Source organism: Arvicanthis niloticus, chromosome 3, assembly GCF_011762505.2.
Source record: "Arvicanthis niloticus isolate mArvNil1 chromosome 3, mArvNil1.pat.X, whole genome shotgun sequence".
Taxonomy (NCBI): domain Eukaryota; kingdom Metazoa; phylum Chordata; class Mammalia; order Rodentia; family Muridae; genus Arvicanthis; species Arvicanthis niloticus.
In genome coordinates, this window is record NC_047660.1 from 79,833,611 (window position 1) to 79,859,798 (window position 26,188).

At 43.4% G+C, this 26,188-nt stretch overlaps 1 protein-coding gene across 10 annotated transcripts in view; it reads left to right on the forward strand.

Annotated features, from left to right (window-relative positions):
• Arhgef3 (Rho guanine nucleotide exchange factor 3) overlaps positions 1–26,188 on the forward strand; it is a 277,400-nt gene that overhangs the window by 193,309 nt on the left and 57,903 nt on the right. Inside the window, exon 1 of one of the 10 annotated variants that reach the window (XM_076931307.1) lies at positions 15,994–16,234. The exons of 8 other annotated variants lie outside the window; for them this stretch is intronic. In XM_076931307.1, coding sequence (XP_076787422.1) covers positions 16,142–16,234 — 93 coding nt within the window. In that variant the 5' untranslated portion in view covers positions 15,994–16,141. Of the gene's footprint in view, positions 1–15,993; positions 16,235–26,188 lie in introns of those variants that run through there. One more of the 10 variants, XM_034498313.2, reaches the window with a different exon arrangement.

Consider the following 26,188-nt stretch of genomic DNA (forward strand, 5'->3'; position numbering starts at 1 on the left):
TCAATAGATAATTATTGAACATCTCTTCTGTGGTGTTTGTTTGTTTGTTTGTTTTTTGGTCTGGACTGTGTGGCTCACTCAGCAGCCCAGTTTCCTAGCAAGCATCAGCTGGGGGTCAGAAGTTCTGTCCTGGATTACTCTTAGATCCTGCTTTCAAAATGGAAGTTTGGAAAGAATTGTTCTTGGTTATGGCTGGTGAGTCTGAGGGTGTTGCTTTTCCCTGAGAAGAAAAGATTTAAATGGGCAGGGATTTTGTCTTCCTCTGTCTCTCATTGGACCCCTCCCTCCATGCTTGTCTTTGAATTCAACTTTATCAGCACACGTTGCGTACCTTCTGTAGGCAATAATTATATGTTCAAAGACACAGAAATGTGTGTGTGTGTGTGCGTGTGTTGCTTGTGTGTGTGTGTGTGTGAGTGTGTTCATGCATGAGTGTGTGTTTTCTTCTGTTTTCTTTCTTGTGGAAACACTCTATCCTTTGAGCTCTAAAAACTAAGCTGGAAACTCATGAAACAATATTTGCCATGACCCTGGGCAAAGATTCTGATGCAAACAAGAATGCCTCAGCTGCCACAGTTCATCTTTGTTCAGATGCCAAGTGTGTGGGACACAGGGGAGGGGGGAGCTTTACCTGTGGTTATCCCACTAGAAGAGGGATGCTATGCTGTTCACAAACAGAGGATGGGTCTTGAGGCAGAGTGCCTTGTGGCAGAGTAGGTGGCTGAGTACAAAAGAAATTGCTAGCATTCTTGACATATCCATGGGCTTCAGCCTTAGCCCAGCATCTGCCTTATACTCAGGTCTGTTTTTCTTTGAATTCAGTTCTCGCAACTGGTGAGGGCTTGTTGTGTGTAATACTGATCATTCATAGAGGAAAGAGTTCGCTTCCTTCCCATTATCTCCCCCTACTCCCCCACCCCAGAGCATCCCAAATAAGCTCCAAGATAAGTATGTCCATTTTGGCTGCTTTGCATACAACTTCACAACAAACCCCTCAAGCCACTTCATGACTCCCCTAACCAGCTCTTCCCCCCCCCATATAAAACCCAACAGAATTTCAGAATTTTCAATGGAATGAACTGAAATCCCACTGTGTCTGCTTGCTAATGAATGTGTTTAGCTCTCTTCCCCTTCCTCGTGATCCTCATTCCTCTTTTGTTCTTACCTCCTGGATATAAAATGTGATTAATGGTCCACAAGACTTGGATTGAAAAACTCTAATCCAGTACATTCTGTTTGATCACAACAGGGCCCAGGAAATTAAAATGATTTGTCCATAGCTGCCAGAGTCTGGGAATAAATGGGGACTTTGTGGCCCTTTCTATAAAGCTAGGAGGAGGAGTAGGCACACCTGCCTTCTGGCTACAAGGATAAGACCATCTATCTGCACTGGAGACCAAGCTCTGGTATGGCTACTTAGTTGCTCTGTGGCTTTGAGTGAGTTAAACTTTTCCAGCCTCTGTACTCTTGTCTATAAGATAGGGTTAGTACTAGGTGGGGTGTGCATACCTGTAATCTCAGCACCAAGCAGGCTGATGGATTACAAGCTTGAGATCAGCTACACAGGACAGTTTAAGTCTCAAAAGACCAGGGTAGGTTTTGCTTATCCTAGGTCTGGCACAGAACAAATGGCACCTACCATTATTCCATTATTACCTGTAATATGTGAACACTGTAAATCACAATGGTGACTTTTCTTCAGTACACAGCTAACTCAAACCTGATGCATTCCTTCATTTACTGAACAAGAATTCAGTATGAAAGTGTGGAGTGGGGGGGTTGGGTCAGACATACTGTTAGCAGTACTTATGTGTCACAGTTTCAGTGTCTGGCAGTTTTTGGTTCCTGGCTCTGATGGAACTTTTTTTTTTTCTTTTTTCTTCTCTGGGTTTCTCTTTCTGTCCTATGCTGGTCTAACAAGACCACTGCTGTCTATGGAATTAGCCCTGTGTGTCAGCTCCTTGACCCAGACCCTTTCTAATCCTCACCTCCACTCTTTGAAGTCAGGATAATTACATTCTGATGGCACCAGGGGAAACTGAGGCTCCCACCGGCTGAGTGACTAGCTCGATAGACAGGTTGTAGAAGGCATCCATGTGCTCAGTATGAGATGGGGTGCAGGCTGACCCTGGCCTTTTGTATGTCTATCTAATCCTGAGACTGACCAGCCAGAGAACTAGTGAACAGCGAACCAGGACCAACCGAGGTCAGCATGGGAATGTAGAACCAATATTTAAGCCTTGGGCTCCCCACTCTTGTCTGATGCCATTTTAATCATTTTGCACAGTTCTTTGACTTTGACATCTCTAGTTATAGCATCGAGTTGCCCTGCAAATTATTGAGGCCCCTCAATAGCTGGGAACTTCTAGCTCTGGTGGATAAAGTACTTGAATTTGAACCTTGGCTCTTTCGAACTATGTGACTTTGGGCAAGTTGCTTGAACTGTCTCTGCCTTCGTTTCTCTCTCTCTCTCTCTCTCTCTCTCTCTCTCTCTCTCTCTCTCTCTCTCTCTCTTTGTTTTTGTCTTTTTTTGTTTTGTTTTTTTGTTTGTTTTTGTTTTTCGAGACAGGGTTTTTCTGTGTAGCCCTGGCTGTCCTGGAACTCACCCATCTAGAAGAGAACTAACCAGGGTCCTTCATGCCCTTAAAGGCAGAAAGAAGTTAGGACTGAAGAATAATTTGTGAGGCAATAGGTCCACTGAAGGAACAGGGAGCTAGCTGTCACAGCTGAATCAGGCCTGAAGGAAGGAGACAGGGGGAGAGTCAGTGCTGTTGCGCAGATAACGCTGACACTGCCGCCAAGTACTTATTTTTAAGTGACAGTGGTCTATTTTAGGCCAGCTTTATCCCACTCATAGTGTCTGTCTCCATTTTTCATCATCGTTTTTCATTTTTCTCCCTGTGGATCTTCTCTCTGTTTGAACCTCTCATTTAAATAGCCATGTGGTACGACAGGCCTCGATATCTGTGTGCTGGTTGGTTTTGTGTCAACTTGACCCACGCTAGAGTCATCTGGAAGAGCGAACTTCAATTGAGAAAATGCCTCCTCCCACCAGCTTGGCTCGTATGCAATATTGTAGGGCATTTTCCTGATTAATGAGATGTGGGAGATCCCAGCACACTGTGGGCAGTGGCATCCCTGGATAGATTGTGTAAGAAAGCAGGCTGAGCACACCATATGGAACAAGCCAGTAAACAGTGTTCTCCCATGGCTTCTGCTTCCGTTCCTGCCTCCAGGTTCCTGCCTTGACTTTTCTTTGTGATGGACTGTAAGCTGTATGAAACAAGCCCCTTCCCTCTCAGGACTGCTTTTGGTCATGGTATTCATCACACCAACAGACAGCAAACTAGAATAATCTGTATATACATTTCCTGACTACGAGAATGCTGCACTTCATTTTCTGATGAACTCTTATAAACTATTGCTATACTGAACTAAGCCAAACTATAGATTGCCTATGTCAAATGTGCTGCTTCTAGGCAAAGGTACTGTCCCCAGCAGTTGACAGTGACATTGTTATCTGAAGACTTTCTGAAGTAAAAGTGGAATAAAGATAATCCCCCATATATACTTTTACCTTGCTGGTTTTATATAATCACACAATTGTAAGCATTTCCCTCTAAATCACTTTACCATTACATTCAAGAACCTGTACCTGGAGGGTGGGGAGGGGTCATGTGACTTACCCAAGGTAAGTCACCTAGCAAATTGAATAGAAGAGCCAGGACTTAGCTCTGTATGTTAGTTAGCTTTTTGTCGCTATAACTAAGATGTCTAAGAGAGCAACAGGCAGGGAGGCTTTATATCAGCTCCTGGTTTCAGAGGGTTCAGTTCATTTTGGTGGGGAGGGTATAGTGGTCTCCCGTGGTGGGAACAGGGGAACTAGGAGTTCCCACACCCCTCCAGCTTTCTCCTCTCTTTCCTTTGATTCTGTCTGGGCCCCTAGCCCATCGGATGACGGATGACACTACCCACTTTCTTCATAGGATGTCTCTCCTCAGTTAATCCTCCCTGGAAATAACCTCATCCGACTCTTAGGTAATTCTTAATCTAGTCAGATGATAATGATCATTGGCTGGCACAGCTTCTTTGTGTTCTAGTTTGTGTCAGTCCCATTTACTATGCCGCTGTCTCCATTGCCCAACATTCAAGTAGGTATTTGAGATTATGGAGCTAAAGAATTAGTCCCTTCAAAAGAAAGAAGGTTAGACGTGTGCCTCAGTCTGTCCTTCCCATCTAATTCATTGAGAAAATGGAGTGGGATATATTGTTGACCATTCTGACTGTGTGTCTAGGGTATGGATATATATATATAAATAAAATTTTATGAAATCATTCATGTTTGTTTGTTTGTTTGTTTGTTTATCTAATTAAAACCTTGAAACTGGGGCCAGCAAGATGGCTCAGTGGGTAAAGGCACCTTTCACCAAGCCTGATGATCTGACTTTATCCCCAGCACCCACATGGTAGAAGGAAAGAACTAATTGATTCATGTTAGTTCCTTTACATATACTAGTGGTATGTGTGCACCCATGCATGCATGTATGCACAAGCATGTGTGCACATATACAGACACACACACAAACACACACAAAATAGATAAAAATAAAGTTGATTTCAATTTTACAGATGATCAGACTGAAGTGTGACATTATGGATTAAATTGTCCAAAATCCTATAGACATAAAGTTAAAAACTCAGTATTTGAGCCCAGGCTTCTCATTGGTGGGCTTGTATGTTTCTTTTGCTTGTACTGGGAACTGAAGGGAAGTGTGTTAAAAATTCCACAAAGAAAGTTTGGATAGAGGCCTTGGCAAGTATCTCTGTGTAAGCGCACTCGCCTAGTTCTGGGTTTTATCCTCAGCACTGCAAAGAGGGTGGGGGTGAGGTTCTGGTGGGAGCAAATGCTGCTGTACAGCCAAGGTAGAAGGAAAGTACTTCAGTCTTCACAATGCAGTGTCACCAAGCAAGCCCCTTTATAATCCTCCTGCAGACTCTGGAGCAGACTTCATGTCCTTACTTGGTGACTTTGTAACTTAACCTTCCCCGTTAACTATTCCTTCAGGATGGAAGGATGGAGCTAGGGAAGGAAAACTCAGCTATTCCTGCTGCTGGCTGGTATGGATGCTTGGAGTCCTCAGGCCAGGTAGAAGGAGAAAGTTGGCTCCTCTCCCCTAAGCTCCTCACAGAGAGGAGGCGAAGTTCAGGAATGATGCCAAATGGGTGGAGATGAGAGAGGGAGGAAAGGGATGTGGTGTTTGGACCTCATGATTCAGGAAACGTGATGGCACCTCCTTTTGGGCTGGCATGAGGCAAGCATTTAGGAAAGAATATGAGCTATTGTTGTGCACTTTTTTTCCCCTAATGGGTGGGTTGTTTTTATAAAGTTTTATGATCAGGAAACTGATGCAGAATGCTGATCTCTTTGGTTTTTTTTTTTTTTTTTTTTTTTTTTTGTCTGCCAGCATCATTTTTTTTTTTTATATTTATTTTTGAATTCTGATGACAGGCATTTCCTTTGAAACTTCTTGGGGTAAAGCATAACAAGACACCCCAAACTGCTTCCTTACAGCAGAATCCAAAGGAGAAGCTATAGTTTCTGATCTTTTTGATAACCCCACAGGACAAATCTCTCCTCACCGAGGGGAGAATTGTTCTTTCAGTAACTGAGGTGGCCTAACAAATGTGGTCCCTTTTAAAACATTCTAGAAAATGTGCCAAACATGTGGAAAACCTCTAGCGTCCATTAAAGTGGGGCCTATTGTGGCAATGAAAATACAGATCAAATTGCCCTTTTCCCCCTAATCATAAAAACCCGGCTTCTCTGCCATTCTTTCTCCTGGAAGATGATTTCATCCTCAAGTTCATGGTCCTATCTGTTGTGCATTGTTGGAAGGCACTAAGCCAGCGTTTGGGCATCTGGCTGCCAACTTTGGAGATGTTAAAAGCCTGTTTGGTTGCTGCAGGGCATTAATTCATAGCCTACCTTGTAAAAGTCATGTCTTACTGCATTTTCCTGGCACCAGAGAAATCCCTGTACCTACTATTGCATTTGGGTTTTCAGAGCCTGCAGGCAGCTTGGGGTTATTAAAGTTCAGAAGGAAGCCACATGATGTTGGCTCTACCATTTCAATTCTCTTACCTCTTTTCCTCCCTCCCTCCCACTCACTGACAGATGACTTTGGCAATGTCTATGCCAGAAGCTCTCAGGCACCTCTTATGAGAGTCTAAGAGGGAGATCATGACCCTCCTCGGGTAGAACAGAGTGTTCATGGATTTTGTGTGGATGTGACCCAATACCTGACAGGACTGCCTGAAAAGAGGAAAGGGTTTGTCTCGGCCAAGAAGACAGGGAAATCACCCACTTCACATTGTGGCTATCTGGGAAGCAGAGAAAGAAGAATGCAGACCTGAGATGCTACATTCCAAGGGTGGGTCTTCTTTGGAAACTTGGTCACAAACACAGGCAAAGACTGCTCTTGCCAGTCTTCCAGATGATTCTAATCCTAGTCAAGCTGTCAGTGAAGAGTCACCATCCCAAGCAGCTAACAGAGACGTGTTCATCTCCTGCCTTTGGCTTCCTGGGATGAAAAAGTTGAGTCTAGGGATAGATATAGTGATTCATAGTCTCAGATACTCAGAAGGCTGAGGCAGGAAGATCCTTTGAACTTAGAAACTCAAGAGCAAGCTGGGAAGCATAAACAAGACAATTTCTCAATAAAATAAAATTGAGTCCTTGAGTTCACATCATCCTGGACACTTCAGATTGGAGCTATGTGGTATCTTAAACACCATATAAAATCCTTCTCCTTTCCTTAGCCTTTCAGGTCCTATCTCAAAAAAGCAAAGATTCAACATAACCTACGTTTCAGGGTTGCTTCCATGAATTTTGGACCATCAAGAAGCTAAATTAAGGATCCATGTCTACTTTAAAATTTTTCTGATAGCCCTTCTGCATGACTTCCTAGTCTGAAACTCTATGCTCTGGTGAGTGGGGGAGGGCACACTCCTAACTCAGGAGTGATTGACAAGTGGAGTCTGCTAGGAGAGGGATTGGAGGAGTTAGCTTTTGGTGGGGATGTGATCCCTGGTAGCTGGGCTGTGCTTAGGTAGCTGTCCCCAGACCCATGCATGTATGGGCAACACTGATTGCACACTAACATATTTGGAAAAGAATGAGAGCACGTGAAGTTGGGAGGGGAACGTGAGATAGGGTCTAGAAGGAGTTAGAGAAGGGAGGGATATGATCAACATTATTATATGCATGTATTGCATTCTCCGTAAATAAGTACTAGTGAAAAAGTCATAACGTGGGGGAGGGGCATGAGGGTAGAGGAAATCCAGGAGAAGTTAGGGGAGGGAAAGGGATGAATATGACCAATATGTATATGTGTGTGTATGCATATGCATGTGTGAAGGTCTCAAAGAATACATTTTTTAAAAAAATTTAAGATAGTGTCTCACTGCAAACCTCTGACAAGCCTAGGACTCACTATCTAGACCAGGCTAGCCTCAAACTCACTGAGATCCACCAGCCATTGACTCCCGAGTGCTGGTTTTAAAAGCACATATCACCATGCCTAGCCATAAAAAGTATTATCTTAGGAAGAAATTAGAGGCTAGAGAGATGGTTCAGCAGTTAAGAATTTGTACTGTTCTCCCGGCGTCTGCTTCAGGGAGTTCGCAATGCCTCTGGCTTCCTCATGTACCCACAGCACACAGATACACATGATATGTATAACTAAAAACAATATTTAAAAAGAAACTACACTCTATTACTTTTTGGTGAGGAACCTCTAGATTTACCTCTTTCATAATATCTCTGATCAGCCCTATTTCAATTTAATTTTCATCTTATTGTTTGATATGTACCAGTATGACAGAAAGAATTAGAACCGATTTGAGTAGCAATGTAGGGAAAATCCATACTCCTTCTCCAACCCCACACAAACAGTGGGGAGAGCAGGTCTGTTGATAGAGGACCACTGGGGTAAGCAAGGTACTCAATGAGGTGATGAGACAAAATGAGAGTCACCCTAGCCTGTGGGGGTCGCAGACAGCCTTGAGTGAGAGTTAACCGAGCAAACCCACCTAAGTGGAAGAAGCAGATGGTAATGTCATCACAATGAGCACAAAGTCATGGCTGCTGCTTTTCTGCTCAGCCTTTTGCTGCCGAGACTTTTAGTTTGATCCGGAGTGTGGATATGTGGAGAACTGTGTTTGCTGAGGTTGGGCCTGGGTGTCGGCTGGGAAAAAAAAAAAATCAAATCAGGAACTCTCTGGCTGGGGATGTGGCTCAGCTGGCAGATTGCTTGCCTAACATGTAGGAAGTTGTGGGTTCATTCTGCGGCACTGCATAAACTGGGTGTTGTGGAGTATGCTGGTTAGCCAAGAATGTAGGAGGTACAGGCAGGAGGAGCGAGAGTTCAAGGTCATCTTTGACTATATAAGGAATTTTAAGGTGGCCCAGGCTTTATGATACAATACAATATAATATAATTAATATAACGTAATACAATAAGATACAATAAAAGAATAAAACCCAGAAGCTTTCTTGATGCGGCTCCTAGTTAGCTGAAGTGCTCAGTTAACTCATCCCCTCCTACCCACTCCAAAGCTCTTACCATGCCCAAAGCACCTGGGACATTTCAGCCTATGGCCTATGCAGCTCTGAAGCTTACCAGCCAACTTCTGCTCCCAGCAGATGAGGCACACGCTTGCCAGGAGACCCTGAACCTGTTCCTTCTGGTTAGACTAGTTCTATAATTAAGGTCTGCTACAGAACACCAGACCCACACCCCAGCCCCAGGTCTTTTTGTAGGTAAACATTCCAAGCCAACAGCCTTCCTTTCATTCTCTATAGCTAATTTTTTAAAAACTTAAATGCAGTTGTGCCTCTCGGCTACAAAGATAAGTGTGTTTTCATTTGGAGCCCTGGATACCAGATTGTAAATCCAGTACCATGTGCTGGGACATGTCTCCTAGTGGGTGGCTTCCCTGGGAGCTGAGCTGAAGTGTGGACTTGCACAGTTTTTCATGGCTTCCTTTATGCACCCACATGTGGATAGCATGTTGCCTGGCATACGCTAGATCCCCAGTGAGTGATGGATGAACCAATTAATAGCTTTTATTGCCCATTTCAGATTTTGATGCTACAACGTTGGGCCAAGCATCTTCAGATACTTGTGACCAAAGGTCTGTGGTCATAGCATTGCTGATGGCAAGGGAAGGTGACCGGTGGGAAGCCACTGTTCTAATTCATAACACAGTATCAGTCAAACATGCCCTTTTACCGTGTTGACCAAATTTACAAATTTCTGAGCTCCTCTGCCAAAGATCCCGGTTCACTGATCCCAAAATGGGGTCCAGGGTATGGGTTAGTAAGCTTCTTATTTAATTCTGCTTCAAACAATGTAGGAAAAGTTGCCTGGACTGCTCAGATGTCAGATGTCCAATGCAGGCCTAATGACATGAGCACTTTTGTGTGTCATTATTCACATATGCTTCACTTTCTTTCCATGTGTATGTATGTCTGGTGTGTGTGTACTCATGTGTAGGCACATACATGTGCACAGAGAGGCCAGAGTTTGGTGTCAGGTGTCTAAGCGTGATCATTCTTCACCTTATTTCCCAAAGCAGGTTCTCTCCTTGGAACCAAGAGTTCGCTTGCCATCTTGTCCTGGGATCCCTTGTTGCTGCCTAAGCACTGGGATTACAGATGGCTGCCATGCTCATCCAGGCTTTGATGTCGATGCTAAGGATCCAGTCCTCATGCTTGTGTGGCAGATGCTCTAACTCCCTGGCCACCTCTCTACCCCAGCTCTCATACTTCTCTAGAAGAGGAACCGCAGTGTGTCTTACAAGGGATCACATTATGTACTTTTGTAAGATTTTTTTTTCCTTAAGAGCACATGAAATAGCAGAGTCACAGTCTGTGGAATCTTAAGGGTGATGGATGTGACTCGTTGATTAATTATGTTTGTAGTGGGTAGAAGAAACACCGCTTCCACCATTGAAGGCTAGATTTAACGTTTTGGGCTCTTGTTTCTCTCTCTATGGCTAGTGTACAAGTCTCATATATGTGTATGTTTTACCTGTAGGCTGAAGAGAAGAAATAGTTTTGGAATGAAACAAACATTTTGGATTTTTGCCCCCTAGTATGAAATACTCTCAAGCAGATGCAAACTGTCTGTGAGATGTAAACACTCACTGGTGGTACACAGAAAATGTGTTAAGGTCTGGCTTGTTTCTTTGAGTAAAACAACTCTGCCAATAGCCATCTATTCAAATGGCTAAAGATAATCAATATTAATGCAAAACTATGAGTAAAAAGGGTTTTTGATTGCCCCTCTGCAGCCAGTAGTAATCCATGGAACTACCCTTGAGAAGTTTAATCATGGAGCTTACATTTCTGCCTCAAACTCCAGCCAAATATGGTAACAAAAGTTCTGGGAAAGACTTGGATTTGGAAAATCACATCCCCACTTCCCTGCTTCTGCTTAGTTGTGTGTTCTTGAAACTCCAATTTTCATTAGAGTTTTGAGGTGGATTTTTACATATGAAAGTAGATTTTTTTTTTTTTTCAGACAATAATAGCACAAAACAGTGGATTTCGTCATGGCATCCTCCTACATGTACATATTCACACATTTTCACTGACAATCTCTCTGGTTCTCCTCCCACTGGTCCCTCTTCCTCTTCCCAAATAGATTCTCATTTACTTTCATTCCTTAAAAAAAAAAAAAGGGTCTAGATACTGATTATGAAACAGAACGTGATGATACTTGCCATATTTGTGTGTGTGTGTGTGTGTGTGTGTGTTTAAATGGATCATTTTAAGAAAATTATCTGTCTCTCCTTTCTCTTGTATTCCTTTTTCTTCTCTTGACTTTTTTTTTGTGTCATGTAGCATCTGTTACTTGGCTAGGATCAGGTGTGAGATCAGGACAAGTATGAGGTGAGGCAGTCTGGGTTGCTTTACTCTCAGCTTTTTGTCTGCTCTGTCTAAGATACTAACCAGTGGTCAAGGTCTAAAAGACCTTCAAGGTCAAGACCAATAGATCCTCGTGGCTGAGAGCCACATGTCACTCTGTTCTCTTAAAGCAATGTATTTTACTGGTGGCTCTGTCAGCACTTTAGATGCATCTGTTCTTTGATGGGGGAGGCTGCCACAGGTGCTGTCATTACCAGCATCCCAACCCTTACCCACTAGATGCCAATGAACTCTGACATCTTCTAGAGTTTTAAATTTTTAAATGCATCTAGCTGAGCATAATGGCACATGCTTGTAATTCCAGCACTTTGGAGGCTGAGGCAGAAGGATTACTGTGAATTGAAGTCAGCCTAGACTACATAGTGAGTTCTAGGCTAGCCTGGGCTTCTGAATGAGACTCTGTGTTGAAACAAAAACAAAAACCATGTAGACACTGCCAAACATGGTCAGGAGACATAGAATCACCTCCAACTCTAAGCCATTGCTCTAATAAGCCAGAGGAAAAGAAATGTACCCATTGTGGCATAGCAACACAATCAAATTTTATAGGTACTTTAAAAAATATATATGGCTCTTTTTCATTTTGTCAGGTGGCTGATGACCTGATTAGTGCAATCAGGTAAAGGGTTTGGGTTTTTGTTTATTGCTATTGTTGTTTTAAATCAATTAACTGTTTTTTTTTCCAGACTTGTTCCTGAAAACAAAATATTTTAGACAATGTAAGAATTAATCCTTCCAGCTGTAGAGTATCCAAAGCTGGGTTTTTACCAATCTGTCTTGGTGCCAGGAGGTTCATCCCCAGGCAGGAGGAAGTACCAATGTGTGTAACTTTAGATGTGCCTGTGTGTGTCATTGCTGTTGGTGTAGAGGAATCACAGCCCTGATTCCTCAGAGTTTCTTTCTCCTTCCTCCCACCCAAACTGAAGTTAAAGAAAGGAGAGGGAGCTTGATCATTAACTGGGGCCATCGGCCAAAAGAAAGGGGAGGGGAGAGATGTCAGAACATGTGAGTGCCCAACATGTACTTGCATGACCCTGTCTGGTTAGCCAGTAGAAGACATCCCTCCAAGAAGCCAGGGAAGCCACAGAGGTTAGCACAGTGGGAGGCTGAGCCTGCGCAGATCAGCTTTGGCAATGTATAACTAGCTACAGAAGTTTCATCTGAAAGGCCATGTTTGAAGTTGGACCATATTTAGAGTTAATACCTGCCCAACAGGGAAGCTTACGAATGGAGATAAAACTAGAAGAGAGATAGCTAACCAAGGAAGAACTCAGTGCATATTTGATGAATGAATGAATGAATCACTCTTATCAATAGGTGAACCTTTAAGGAAAAAAAATGGAACCCCGATATTCAGGGTAGTGATGATAGGGTGGATCATGGTCCTGTTGGTAGAGATGGTCACAGCCACTTTAGCCTCTGAGGTTTTAGCCCCAGGGTGGGTATGTTCTGAGCAATTGGTAGAAGGGCACCTAGCCACACCTGATCATCTGCTAGGCTAAAAAGGGCTAACCACCAGTAGTGTGGCTGGCTGCAGAGTCCAACCCCTCAGCAGCACAAATGACCTGCACAGCACAAGCGAGAGCACTGGCTTTGTGCTTGGCAGCAGTCCTGGAAATGCAGAACAGGCTTCTTTATTCCAGTCTCCAGGCTCCTGGCTCCAGAGGAACACTGCCTGGCTGTGAAGCATTTTATAGGATTATAACTGGTTGTGCTGAAGGAGAGCTGTGAAAGGTGTTTTGTATTGTTACTTTTTAGGGAAGCTGCTATTAGGTAGTGTTATTCCTGAGCTGTAAACACACACACACACATGCACGCACACACGCACACGCATGCACGTGCAGAGTGGGGGGGTGGGGTGGGGCATGGCTGCTGCTCTGCTGGGAGGAATTACCAAACTGGTCCAGCCTCCCTCAAAATCACACACTAGCCTGACTCTGTGCTGGCTCGAGAGCCCTTTCATAGGGCTGCCTGTTGCTAACAGTCTTTGGTTACTCACATTCCTTCTTAGAGTCCCAGGCTGATTTCCCAAATCCCAAATCAGCAAAGAACAAAGCAGATAGAAAGGTTTGAAACCTGGAAACAAGGCAGAAATTGGAAAAAAAAAAAAAACTTTTAAAAATCATTGGAATATCCCATGGACCACATGTAAAACTTGTACATCCTATTGCAAATTCCTGGCCTTGTGTATGGGCATTATTGTAAAATACACACCCATGTACACCGTTTATATGTATGTATGTATGTATGTATGTATGCATGTATGCATGTATGTATGTATGTTTTTTAAAGATGTGAACCCTATCTTGGATGGTCAAACATTCAGTCTATGAGAACCTGGGAATATCAGAACCCAAGGATGCTGAGATCTCCATCACACTCATTTTGTGGCACTATTTAAGTAGTTGTGGCTATTTGTAATTCTCTCTTTCTTCCTCCTTCTTTCTCTACTCCCCCAGAGGAATAGTTAAAAGCAACGTAAGTTTGCTGCATGTATGCTATTCTATGGTTTCTAGTATTTTTTAAGAAAGGCAAAAAAGTCTTAAGAGAAAAAAGAAATGTACATGTAAACTTCTTATTAATATGATTATTTGCTGTACAGTAATTAAACTTGTGGTTCAATTTCCTTTCCCTGTTTCACATGTACTTGTATGAGTGTGTGTGTGTGTGTTCCCATGTATGTGGGTGTCAGTGGAGGTCAGAAGAGGCTATGAGATCCTCTAGAGTTAAACTTATAGGAGGTTTCGAGCTACCTGATGTGGGTGCTGGGAATTGAACTTGAATCCTCTAAAAGAGAAGCAAGTGCTTTTTACTGGTGAGCCATCTCTGCAGTCCTCTTTCCCTCATTTTTAAAGGGTTTATTTATTATTACCATGAGGTTTCAGTGTATCACACTGCCTGGCCAGTCCTAAGAACACTGAAGAAAGCACCCCAATACCAGGGCTGTGGGAATCTATTTCAGGTAACTCCCCTTTGAGGGCTGTAAGTGTATTTTCCAAGTGGAGAATGAGGCCCAGCAAACTTCATTCCCAAATGAGCTGTTGATGCCCAGGGTCTTGTGATGGAGATTGTGGGTGAGCCTGGAAGAACAGGGAAAGGATAAAGGAAGAGAGGCTGTGGGTGCTTTGGCTCTGGGACCTCTGGGCCTGGCTTGGTTGGGCACCCTTGGAGATGGGGTTCCCTTTGCTCCAACACCACATTTGGCCAAGCTTGTAGGGAGTATGAGTGTGTAATGGGAATGCCATTAGGGAGAATCTGTGGTCCTCATGTGCCCATTCCCACTCCACGACTCTTTTGCTGCAGCTTTCTTCCTCTTGCTTCAGGTTGTATACTTGGAAAGAAAACCACAGCTTTCTCCAGTCTCAATCAGAACCCACTCATTTCGGAGCCCTGTTTACACATATGCTTCTTCCTGCATCCAAAGGCAGTCTGTCCTGCTGCTATCTAGTCAGGCAAGATAATGGGTGGCTTTAGTGCCAGGGTGTGGATTTGGTACCTAAGGTGGAAGATGCACGTGTTAAGCAGTTTCTTGTCAGGGAAAGTCGGAACTGCTGGGTTCTGATCTCATCTGGAAGCAGAGAATGTCAAAGCAGGGTCTCTATTTCTCTATCACATTGCCTCCCTCATACCCCATAAGCAAACCAAGACTCCCTGGAACAACACCTGCTGTGTGCAGGCCTTTCACATGAGGATGGAAAGATACTACAGTGAAGTTTACAAGAAATGCTATTTGGAGGAAATTAATAACTTTAAGAAAATTAATCTCTTTTTTTCCCATGGTGACATGTGAATATGTTTTTCTTTTAAGACATTGAAATTGTTACTGTAACTATAAAACCTCTTTGTCCACAATTACTAATTTTTTCTATCCCAGATGTTTCTCCTCTGTCACCAGGGACTCTGTAAGCTTGTCTCAGATTCTTCTAGACATTCAATGTTGTTGACCTCCAAGTATATCTTTATAGAAAATATCAAAAAAGAAAGAACAAAAGAAACAGATAAGGAAAGAAAAGAAAGAAAGAATTCGTTTGTAGCTGTGGTTTGAACACAAACTGCTCTACTGCTTTGTTCTGCATTGTTATATTTTGGATGCTGGGAACTGAACTCACAGCCTCACACTCGCTAATTATTTTTCCAAAACCCTTCACTCCCAGCCTTTTGCAATTATATTCGAACTGAGGCCAACATAAAGGAGATCTTTCAGTTCCACACCCATAGACCCATCTCCTTTCTGATCGCTTTGGGGTAGTGTTCTATAATTAGAAAAGCTTACTTAAATACTCTTACTAAAGACTGTCACCATTGTTTCTAGGGTTGTTTGTTTGTTTTGTTTTGTTTTGTTTTGTTTTGTTTTTCCTGGCTGGTCAGAGCTGCAGCAACGACCTTGCTTCTTGGGCATTTACAACGTCAGTGTTTCCCCCCAAAATATCCCCAAGTGCGTGGTCTTCGTTTTAGACCGGAAACAGATTGAATCAGTCTAGCGTAGGTGTAGGGGTGCGGGCGTAGAGATATGGGACGGGGGAGGGGATGGTTAGAGGGGAGGTTGGTTACACGGTGCTTTTTGAACTGCACACTTAAAATGGGTGCATTTTAATGTTTGAACTGCTTTTACCCTACTAACGGTCATTAAAAAAAAAAAAAAAAAATGTATCCAGGACAGCTAGGGCTATGTAGAGAAACACTGCACACACACCGCCCACCCTCCCCAAAGAGAGTCTGGCTTGGGACTTGCCCCCTCGCTATATCCGCTTTTGCTTAGTGCCCTGGCCTCCTTGCTACAAGTTGTTCTTCCACGAGTGGAGCTGTCTGGGGTCTGGAAGCTCCGCGCGCGTGTTCCCTGAGGTCCCCAAAGTTGGCAGAACCACCCCAGCCCCAGGAGGCATCTGCAAGTTCGCACCTGGCGCTCCTAGAGGGGCGGGGTGGGCCTCTTTAGTTCCGCCTACTGCCCTCCCCTCCGTGGGCGTGGATTTAAAACAATCCCGCCCTTCCCGGTGGAGCCTAGGCGTCAGGTCCACCCAGCTAGAAGCTGCTGTAGGTGTACGCGTAGCCGCCGCCGGCATCGTGGAGCTCGGGCCCTCTTTTACCCGGGATTTTTGTTGTCGCCTGGGATCAGCGGTGACATCTCAAAGGGCAGGCCCGGCAGCCGCCATGGTGGCCAAGGATTACCCCTTCTACCTCACTGTCAAGAGGGCAAACTGCAGTTTGGAGGCGCCCCTGGGCAGCGGGGTGGCCAAGGACGAGGTAGGACGCGCCCTCCATACACCTGCACCTCCGGGCTTCTCCGCCACCTCACCCTGTGTACCGCTCGCTTTCTTTCCATCTTCCCCGCGTGCTGTGCTTTTCCGGATCTCTCTTTGAAGTGTTCCCTCTCGCCTTCTCTGTGGGTCCTCTATCCCTGCCCCTCTCTCTGCGCTCGGGAACCGCAGATCCTTGACGCTGCCTTTCTCTTGCCCAAGCGTCCGGCAGACAGAACCCCAGTCTCTGTCTAGAGCCCGCAAAGGCACCTACCTTACCGCTGCCCTGTTAGGAAGGTCCCAGGTGTCAAGAGAGAGCCCCTCATAAAGCAATGCCTCCCCGTCCCCGGCCGGAGTTAAGAGAGCCTAAGTTCTTGGGGACCGGTTCAGACACCTCACCAGACACACTTGGTTTTGTAGCTGTTTGAGAGCAAGGACCAGACAGAGCACCTTTATTTGTCACAAGTAACCAATAAAGGAGTTTGGGGGAGGGTGTCGTTCATTTTGGATATGAGCTAAATGAGTAATTGAGGCTCTCCTTCATGACTGCTGAAAATGAGCTGAACGCTGGTAAATGGGAAGCTGTCTTGAAATACTCGAAACAGTTCCCTTTCTGGGAACTTGGGCACAGGGAGAGGGGCAGTGCCCTTGGGTAATTGAAGGGGTCCTCTCAGTTTGGTTTTCTTAGGCTTTCCTCTCCCACCCCCATGTGTCCTGTCGCTGGCAAATTGCTGGCTGCCCTTGGAAGTTGGTTAGGTTCAGCTGGGGGAGAAGACACTTCTCATTCTTCTTCAGAAGACAGTTTCCTTATCAGACTCCAGCTTTGCTGTGGTGGAGTCCGTAGGCCAGCTCATCATGTCCTCTGTGTGTGTTCTCCACTTTCCTCTGCCTCGCTCTGAGAACCACCACCAAGACGGGGTTGTGGGGTAGGGGATGTAGGGGGTGGGCAGTGTCGCTGGAGGCAGGTGTGAGTCCTGTCTTGTCACAGCACCATTGGTTCCACCTACACAACACATGTAGGTCTGCTCTGTGTGTGCACTTGACTCTGAATTCTGGATAGGTGTGCTTGGGGGGTTGGTAGCATCAGAGATTTATTTCCTCCAACAAGATTGCCTCCCTTCAGCAGGGCTCCACCAGGCTCTGGTTACATCCTCCTTTTTGTTTGCTGAGTGCAAGATAAGCCTCTCTCCTTCCCGTAGCTCAGTTGAATATTTGTAGAGTTTGTAGTCTCAGGCAGTTGTGGGAGTGTGGTGGGTTCTCATCTGTTTGGACAGGGTGGTACCTTCACGGACTTCAGGCTGTTACAGCCTGGAATGGATATGAGTTTTCAGTAGCGATGGGGCTGGTAGCTTCTCAAACTCCTGGGAGGGGAAAAAGCATAACCGATTTGGTTAATAAATTAAAGTGGGCCAGAGAAGATAATAGTGAAAATAGCTGCAAATTCTGACCAGACTTTTTTTTTTTCCTATCTTTTTGTCCTGTATTTTGGGGTCCTGTGGTAAAGGCTTATGTGAACTTGACTGCTTATTCCTCCCTTGTTAGTCATAGTCTGTAGATACGTGCCTTAGCATTCCATGAACTGTAATGCTAATTTTCCTCATTACTAATTGGATCCACAAAATAAAATATATTTTATTTTTCCTTTGTGGGGATGTACTAGTGTAAAAACAAAGATGGGAGGTAAATGCTTTGGGGGAATATTGGTGAATATTTTTCAGGGATCATTGAGTTTTATTAATATAATTATTTTTATCATAATAAAAGTACACTTTACACAACTTGAGGCAGAGCTAGATGCCTCCAATTTCATTGGTCAGGTATAAATCGCTTCCCAATAATGGAGATAGGCAGGGTTTGAAAAAGAAACTTAAGTGGGTTTCAGGGGAAGTTTTCTTGTTTCTGTCAGCACAAAAGGCAACTGAACAGAAATATATTTTCTGCCGGTAGGTGTCGCCAGTATTTATAAATGTCTAAAAACAACAACCAAAACACCACATTCACTTAATGCCTTTAAAAAAAAAAACCAAGATTATATAATTGTTTGTAAAGTGGATATTAAGTCCTATGAACATTTCTTTTTCAAGAAGCTTTTTTTTTTTTCTCTGTAGAAAGAACGGTAATAAAAGAAAAGTTGTCTATCTGAAGGCCTTCCTGGGATGATAGGACTTGTTGACCTTCAGGGCGTTTGTGGCTGAGCACCTGTGTCTGGCACAGTTGTGTGATGGCAGTTTCTCCTCAGCCCGCTCTAGGGAGGACAGTGTGTGCAGCGAGGCCCCAGACAGTTTCATCTAGCATTCAGTCACCAGCAACTTGATGTTCACTTAACAGAAAGCTTGTGGGGGGCTGGGGGCGGTGGGGTTAAGAGCACTGACTACTCTTCTAGTGGTCCTGAGTTCAATTCCCAGCAACCACATGGTGGCTCACAACCATCTGTAATGGGATCTGATGCCCTCTTCTGGTGTGTCAGAAGACAGCTACAGTGTACTCATAAACATAAAATAAATAAATCTATTTAAAAAAAAGAAAGCTCAGTGGGGAGCAGGTCACCAGATGCCATCTACCTGAGTAAAAATGATTTTAAAAAAATCTCTTAAAAGCAAATAATTTATCTTCTGGGTTTAATTTAAATGCTTCTTTTTAAAATTTTATTGGTAGTTTCCAGTGGAAGTAAAAAAAATTATACATGTTTAAGTTTTTTTTTAAATACCCATTTTAACCTTTAAAAATATTCTGCATAGGTTATAATAATCCATGCCTGATATTTTGTATCAACTAATAAAATAGTGCCTCTTACTGTGGCATTTCTTAGGGGCATATGGGTTGGATTGCAAATACTGCTTTTTAATCTGGCATTTCTTATGGGTGTATACCTTGGATTGCAAATGTTTAAATGTAGTGCCTCTGACTAACTAGCCATAAAATTCTTCAGCTCTAATCATTACTGTGAAATGTGAGGAGCTTGGTACATAGCTTTAGATTTTCTCAGAAAATTGTCACATGACACAAGCAGCTCATTCATTCAACCTTGCTCAATTTATCTCCATCTTTATTGTCATGAAAACTTTGGTTACTTCCTCTGCTGGGAGGAAGTGCTCACTCCAGGACTGCTGGGTGCTCAGACTACCTAATCAGTTCCCCAACAGAGAAGCTGATATCCTGAAGGAACAGGATTATCAGTTGAAAATCTGTTTATCTATGGTGAGGTTTACTTTAAATAGAAGATTCAGTAGCCAGGTATGGTTAAGGAAGCCAAAGTGGGGACAGGCTTTTAAGAGTTGTAGGTCAACATTATGTTTACTATTTATGAGTGTGTGTGTGTGTGTGTACACTTGTGCAAATTCAGGCATGTGAAGGATAGAGGACAACTACTCTCTCTGAAATGTTGAAGGGTCTGGGGATTGAACTCAGGTCATTAGGTTTGTATACCTGTTCCTCTTACCTGCTAATCTGTCTTCCTGGCCCTCGATTTCATTTTAAGTGGAAATCTAGACATTTTCTTGTGTTAGGCTTGGCATCCTGGTAGACTGCTCACTTTGGGCTCGTGTGTTGCTTGGCATCAGGCCTCATTTGGTTGGTGGTATTTCTAGCCATTGCTTCATCTCTTGGTGTGTATAAAAATCTCAGTGCATAGGTAATAGGTGTGGTTCATGAGTAGTTGAGTACTACCCTGGGCTCCCAAAAGCATAATAGGTCCAAGTTTTTACTCAATCAGTAGGTTTGCATAGTCCTATGAATAATGGCATACACTGGGTATAAAATTATAGCATTCTTTCCTCTTTCTAATTCTACCATGACTGGTTCTCTCTTAAGATTCCTTGTAGCTCATCACAAAACATGTATTAAATTCCAGCTTTTTGAATAAGGGCACTGAAGAGAGGTGACTCGCAGAAAAATACAAAGAAAATCCAGCCCGATCCAAGATTCAATACCAGATTTTCTGATGGATTTAGCTCAGTGTTCAGTACTTAAAACATCTAATGGGAAAAAAATGAAGGCAAATGTAAAACAGACATATAAAATGCCCCCAATAAATATCATCTTTTAAATATGTAACCTTAACCATATAACAGAATGTGCCTTTGAAGCTGTAGCTACAGGGCAAGCCTGTGTTCTTCTGTGACTTGTGCCTCAAATACAGTCAACAACTGTATTTGAAAGTTGTACCATTTAGGGGTACACCTTGAGTGCCAGTTACAGAGCTAAGTGGTCACTAGTTTCCTGTGCTTAGCATTTCTTGGAATCTGCATCATGTCGTATTGAACTATCAATATATTTGGCCAAATGCATGCAAACAACCAAGGTAGCTATTACAACTAAACCTTAAAATTTCTTTAGATGGCTTAGTAGGCCTCAGATTTCACTGGGTGAGAAGCTTCACAGTTACCCAGTGAGAGGTCATTATTCACTGGTAGTTCTGATTATGGTCACTAGGGTATATCACTTATTCATCTGGAAGGGTGTCTTGCAGATAGGCTTCTCCAAGATGAGCATATAGTGGATACGCTATATTAAAGGAAGGGAAGTTAACTTTATCAGTGAGGACTTTTGGGCCGTTCAAGGCATTGACTCTGGAATAAGACCATCTAGGTCCCCTTGTCTTCCTCACTGCCTGATAGAGGAGTGACGTGGGAAACCATTGTGCCTCTCCAAGTGTCAGTTTTCTTGATCATAAAATAGAGGTGATGATAGTGCTGCCTCAAGCAGGATAATTCATGTAGTGCCTGATACTCAGTATTATCCAGCCTGGTGTGGTGACTCACACCTGTAATCTCAGCTCCAGGAGGTCTGGTGGAAGTATGGAAGTATTCATGAGTTTGGGGCAAGCCTGGATTACAAATCAAGGCTTTGTGTCAAAAAAGGGGAAAAGGTCATGTGTATCACCCTAGCTAATGAATACTGAATGATATATATATATATACATACATATATATATACATATATATGTATGTATATATAATACATACATATATATATACATATATATGTATGTATATATATATATGCATATGTATATATGTATACATATACACATACATATATATATATATCAATATGTGTGTGTGTATATCGGGAGGCGGGGCTCCATGTGTTTGTCCTTGACTTTGATCATGATCACAATGATCATATGAGGTTAGTGCTACCCTCTGTCTGTGCTACTGTTACTGTTGCTGTGATGAAACACCATGACCAAAAGCACATTGAGGCAAAAGGGTTTATTTGACTTCTGTTTCCACATCAGTTAATCATCAAAGTCAGGGCAGGAACCCAGAGGCAGGAGCTGATGCAGAGGCCATGAAGGGGTGGTGCTCACTGGCTTGCTTCTCATGGCTTTCTCAGCCTACTTTCTTATAGAACCCAGGACCACCAGCCCAGGGATGGCACCATCCACCATGGGCTGGGCCCTCCCCCATCAATCACTGATGAAGAAAATGTCCCACAGGTTTGCCTACAGCCCAGTCTTATGGAGGGATTTTCTTAATTGAGGTTCTCTCCTCTCAAGTGACTTTAGGTTATGTCAACTTGACATAAAACTATCCAGCACATCCTGTGTTGCAGAAAGAAGGAAAAACTCGGAGAAAGATGTCATGGCCAAACTATGTGGTAGAGGCTCCAAGCCTCACAGCTTAGTCTGACTGTGAAGTCTGTACTTTCCCAACCACATCACATTGCCACAAAATGACTAAATCACTGGTCTCCTCACCGCACAGGCCACGAAGAATGAGCCTGCCTGCCCCAGAGACTGCCTCACAATCCAAGGCTCGTTTCTGTGGGGAGTGAGAGACCCAACCTCCAGTCAGTACTTCTGTAGCCCACTTCATAGAGTAGCAAACCCTGCTCGAGATGGTTTTGATAATTTCAACTTTATGTGTCTCAAGACCACAAAGCCAAAACTCCCCATGTCCAGCAATGTGAAGCTGACACCACCAGTTCTTCTGTGAGTCATTTCGTTTATCTACATGAGCTACCAGCCTTCCACATAAACCAGTAATGAGGGCTCAACTATCGTCTGGTTTCTTTTCTTTTTTAATTGTGCTCCTTTTTAAAAAGACACCCCTAATTGTGCACCAGTGGCACTGTTTTTATAACTGATGGATGAAAATACATTACTGATCCCATCCTAATCGATCTTGCAAGCCCTCTGTAAATTTAACTGTTATTAATGACTTGTTTGTGTATCTGGGGTGCCTTCATTGGTGATGTATGCGATCAGTTGCCAGAACTTGCTGTGATTGCATTTCTCCTTGGGTTAGGTCAGACACTGTTGGCAGTGAAGGCCAGAGGTTCCTAATGCTCTCCTTTCTCCCCACTTTCCCCCTTTTTGTTTCCCTTTTTTTTTTTGGTTTTGGTGTAAAGGAGCTACTGGCTTAGAAGAAGCTGTCAGACCTTAAGTAGGATAGGCTTGTGAACTTTCAGCTGGCTGGGAAGAGTGGTCCCCCTTAAGTCTGGGAACACTTAAACATGTTCCTCTGAGCTTGGGCCATTGTGTTCTTTTTCAAGAAGGCAGCCTTGGATATTAGTAAACTTCAATTAATTGGAGCCGAACCAGAAAGCTTAACAGTAAATCCATTGGTTTTTTTTTTTTTTTTTCCTGGCTCTTACTTTGAGGAGGAAAGGAGAAGCAAAACAAGCTTTGCTTCCAGGGACTTAAGAAACAAATAGAACCAGCTAGGGAAATGACCCCAGGTCACTGCAGCAGAGCACCCTGGTCTGCTGAGAACAGGTGCCCAGGTCTCATCCAGCTGCTGGATGCATTTGGTCTCTGCTTAGCACTTCCAGGAAGAGAAAGCTCACAGTGTGTGAGGCCATCTTCTGCCTTTGTTCAGTGTGGTTTATGAGAAGATCTTTTGACTGTAGCTCTGCTTTCAGAGCTGCTATTCTATAGCGTACTTTCTCGTGTATCTTAAATACTTGAAAATTTGATGTCCCTCTCCTAATCCCTCCCGGTTCACGTCCTTGCTCACAATCCATCCATGTGTGTTCATTCTGTCTCCTTGTTTTTTCTTATTTCATCTGGACACCCTAATTGTGTCCAGAAATCATGAGTATTGATCAGCTCAGAAATACTATAATTATACTATTTTATGATGTTAAATCAACAAGTTTCTTTTTTATGTAATATGCTTCCTTTGGTAGGAAAAGTAGAAGAATAATTTGAAAAATATTTTAGAAATAAAAACAACAGGGCTAAGATTAGTATCTCTGTCATATAAATAATCTATAGAGATATAAAATGGTCTATTGACAAATAGGCCAAAGACAAGAATAGGCAGCTCACATACAAAGAACTCAAGGCTAAGATTGTTTTAAATGTTCACCTTAACAGAAATTATAACTCATGCCCAAATAATATTATGGCTATTTCATAGACATGACAAAACATAGTGCTGTGGATCTTGTCTAATAATGCAAATTTTTTGTGTGCATACTGAAAGACAGAAGACTGTGTTTTACACTTGTAACCCCAGCCCTGGGGAGGCAGAAGCAGGCCAATCCCTGGGCTCTGCTGGCTAGCCCACTTGCTGAGTTTTAAGACAATGAGAGACCCTGTAGATGGTGCCTGAAGAATGACACCCAGGGTCATTGTCTTGTTCTCACATGTACCGGAACACAAGTGTCCATGTGTACCCAGAGATACATGTACACACGGACAAAGACAAAAGAGTTTGATTCAGCTCTTTGGGCCTACTGTTCTTTCTTGCTTAGAGGGAAATATATGTCCAGAGTTGTTCATAGTGACACTTCGTGGTGGTGCTCATTTTTTTCTGTGTGTGCGTTTTATAAATTGTAGAACACTCGTATGTCCTTTGGCTTGCCTGAGCATAATTATTCATTTTAAAGACAAGTATACAAAAAGGAAGTAAGCTTCAGTGGTTTCCCCAGGATCATACAGATGGAAATGGCATAGTCAGAGATTTCAGTCCATCATCCTTGCTCTGTCGATTCTGGATGGTGAGACAGAGCAACATGGCTGCAAGATCATTTTGACAGACTGGAAGCAGAGAGAAATAAAGGGACTGGGGACCAAGTCTAACCTTCAAAGGCATGCTCCCAGTGACATGATTCTTCCACCTGGCCTCTCACCTCCTAAAGTCTCTTAATACTTCTCAAAATAGTGCTAGTAGTGTCTTAGGGTTTTACTGCTGTGAACAGACACCATGACCAAGGCAGGTCTCATAAGGGACAACATTTAATTGGGGCTGGCTTACAGGTTCAGAGGTTCAGTCCATTATCACCAAGGCAGGAACATGGCAGCATCCAGGCAGGCATGATGCAGGCAGAGCTGAGAGTTCTACATCTTTATCTGAAGGCTGCTAGTGGAAGACTAACTTCCAGGCAGCTTTAAAAAACAAAAACAAAAACAAACAAACAAAACCGAGGTATTAAAGCCCACACCCACAGTGACACACCTTTTCAAACAAGGTCACACCTCCTAATAGTACCACCCCCTGGCCCAAGCATATACAAACCATCACAAGAGGCTAGGGAACAGGTTCTCAATATGTGCCTGTTAGAGACATTTTATACTCAAACTGTAGTACCGGATAAGGCAAAGACTTTTTTTTTTTTTTTTTTTAAATCAACCAAGGCAAGAAAAATGATGCTCCCTTTTTTCCTAGTCTTCACATTTGGCATGCCAACAAGTTGACCGAAGCTACTGGTTACTAAATGGAGTTGGTTGTAAGCAGAACTGCTTGGAAAGTGTTACAAATGAACCCCATTAAGGTTGGCTAGAACTCTGCACAAAGTGACTTCCTGTTTGGGTCAGTGAATTGGTAACCTTTGCCCTGGCCTGTAATTCAGAATCCCAAGCTGCAAACAAGGACTTACTTTGTCCTCCATAGGAGGTCACTATTAGAGTTAAAAACAAGCCACAAAGAGTGGATGGGCATAAACTTCTGCACATGTAGGTGACATGTGTTGGCCTGGTGCCTTTTGAGTTCTACAGATGCAGTAGCTACAGAAGACATGATAAAGAACAAGAAGTACATTTTCCAAAATGCTCTTTCATAGATAGTACTAGACTCGGGCAGCCTGATTGAATCAAATAAAACTGAGAGTCTGGGTCAGGCCCTTATAATATTACACACTACAGTGCACAGCAATTGCTACCAGCTGCCTGATTTAGAAATTTGGAGTATTTCTGCAAGAAGAAACCACAGAAAGGAGAATAAATCAAGTAATGGAAACAGATAAAGCTTCACCTGGTGGCCCGAAGGGCTAAGGCTTCCTTCTAGCCATTTCTGGCCTGAGCTTGTTGTAACAACCCCAGGCAAATCCACACTGGTGGAGAGATCTTTCTCACCCCTAACCCCGTGCTACAGATTGGACTTAGGTCCCCTCTGTGCTAATAAGCACATGCTCTCCTGCTGAGCTATGTTCCCCTAGTGAATTCTTAATTATAGATGTCACACATCTTGGAAATGGGTGTCACTGGGACCACCAGTGTCCTGTAGTCCTAGTTTGTTTCTATAGGCCTTGTCTTACCATCCTAGTGAGGTGTGTGTGTGTGTGTGTGTGTGTGTGTGTGTGTGTGTGTGTGTGTGTTGTGGGCTGAGGGGCTTTGCTTGTGACCTTGCAAAGGGGTTTGGAAACCTGTGAAAAGGGAAGTAAACTCTTAGAAGAAGAGAAAAAGTATGCTAGCTAAAGTGTGAGCCACAAAGAGAGAGCATCATCTCCACCCTCTTTGCCTCTGTGGTTTGGCCACGCCACCTGTTTCCTTTCATGGCATGCTTCACGCCAAGGTTCTAAGGGCCTGCAACAGTGAACTTTGTTTTGACATCCACAGCAGTAAGTGGAAGCTGGCTTCAAAATGTTCCTAAATGCAGCATTTGTGTCTAAGTTGGTTCTGATGAGCTTCCTATCAGAGGACAGGACACAGGTAGGCTCAACCACTCAGAACCTCTGACTTTGCTTCTGGAAAGGGAGGACTGACTGGACTCAGTCATTATTTCCCAAAAGA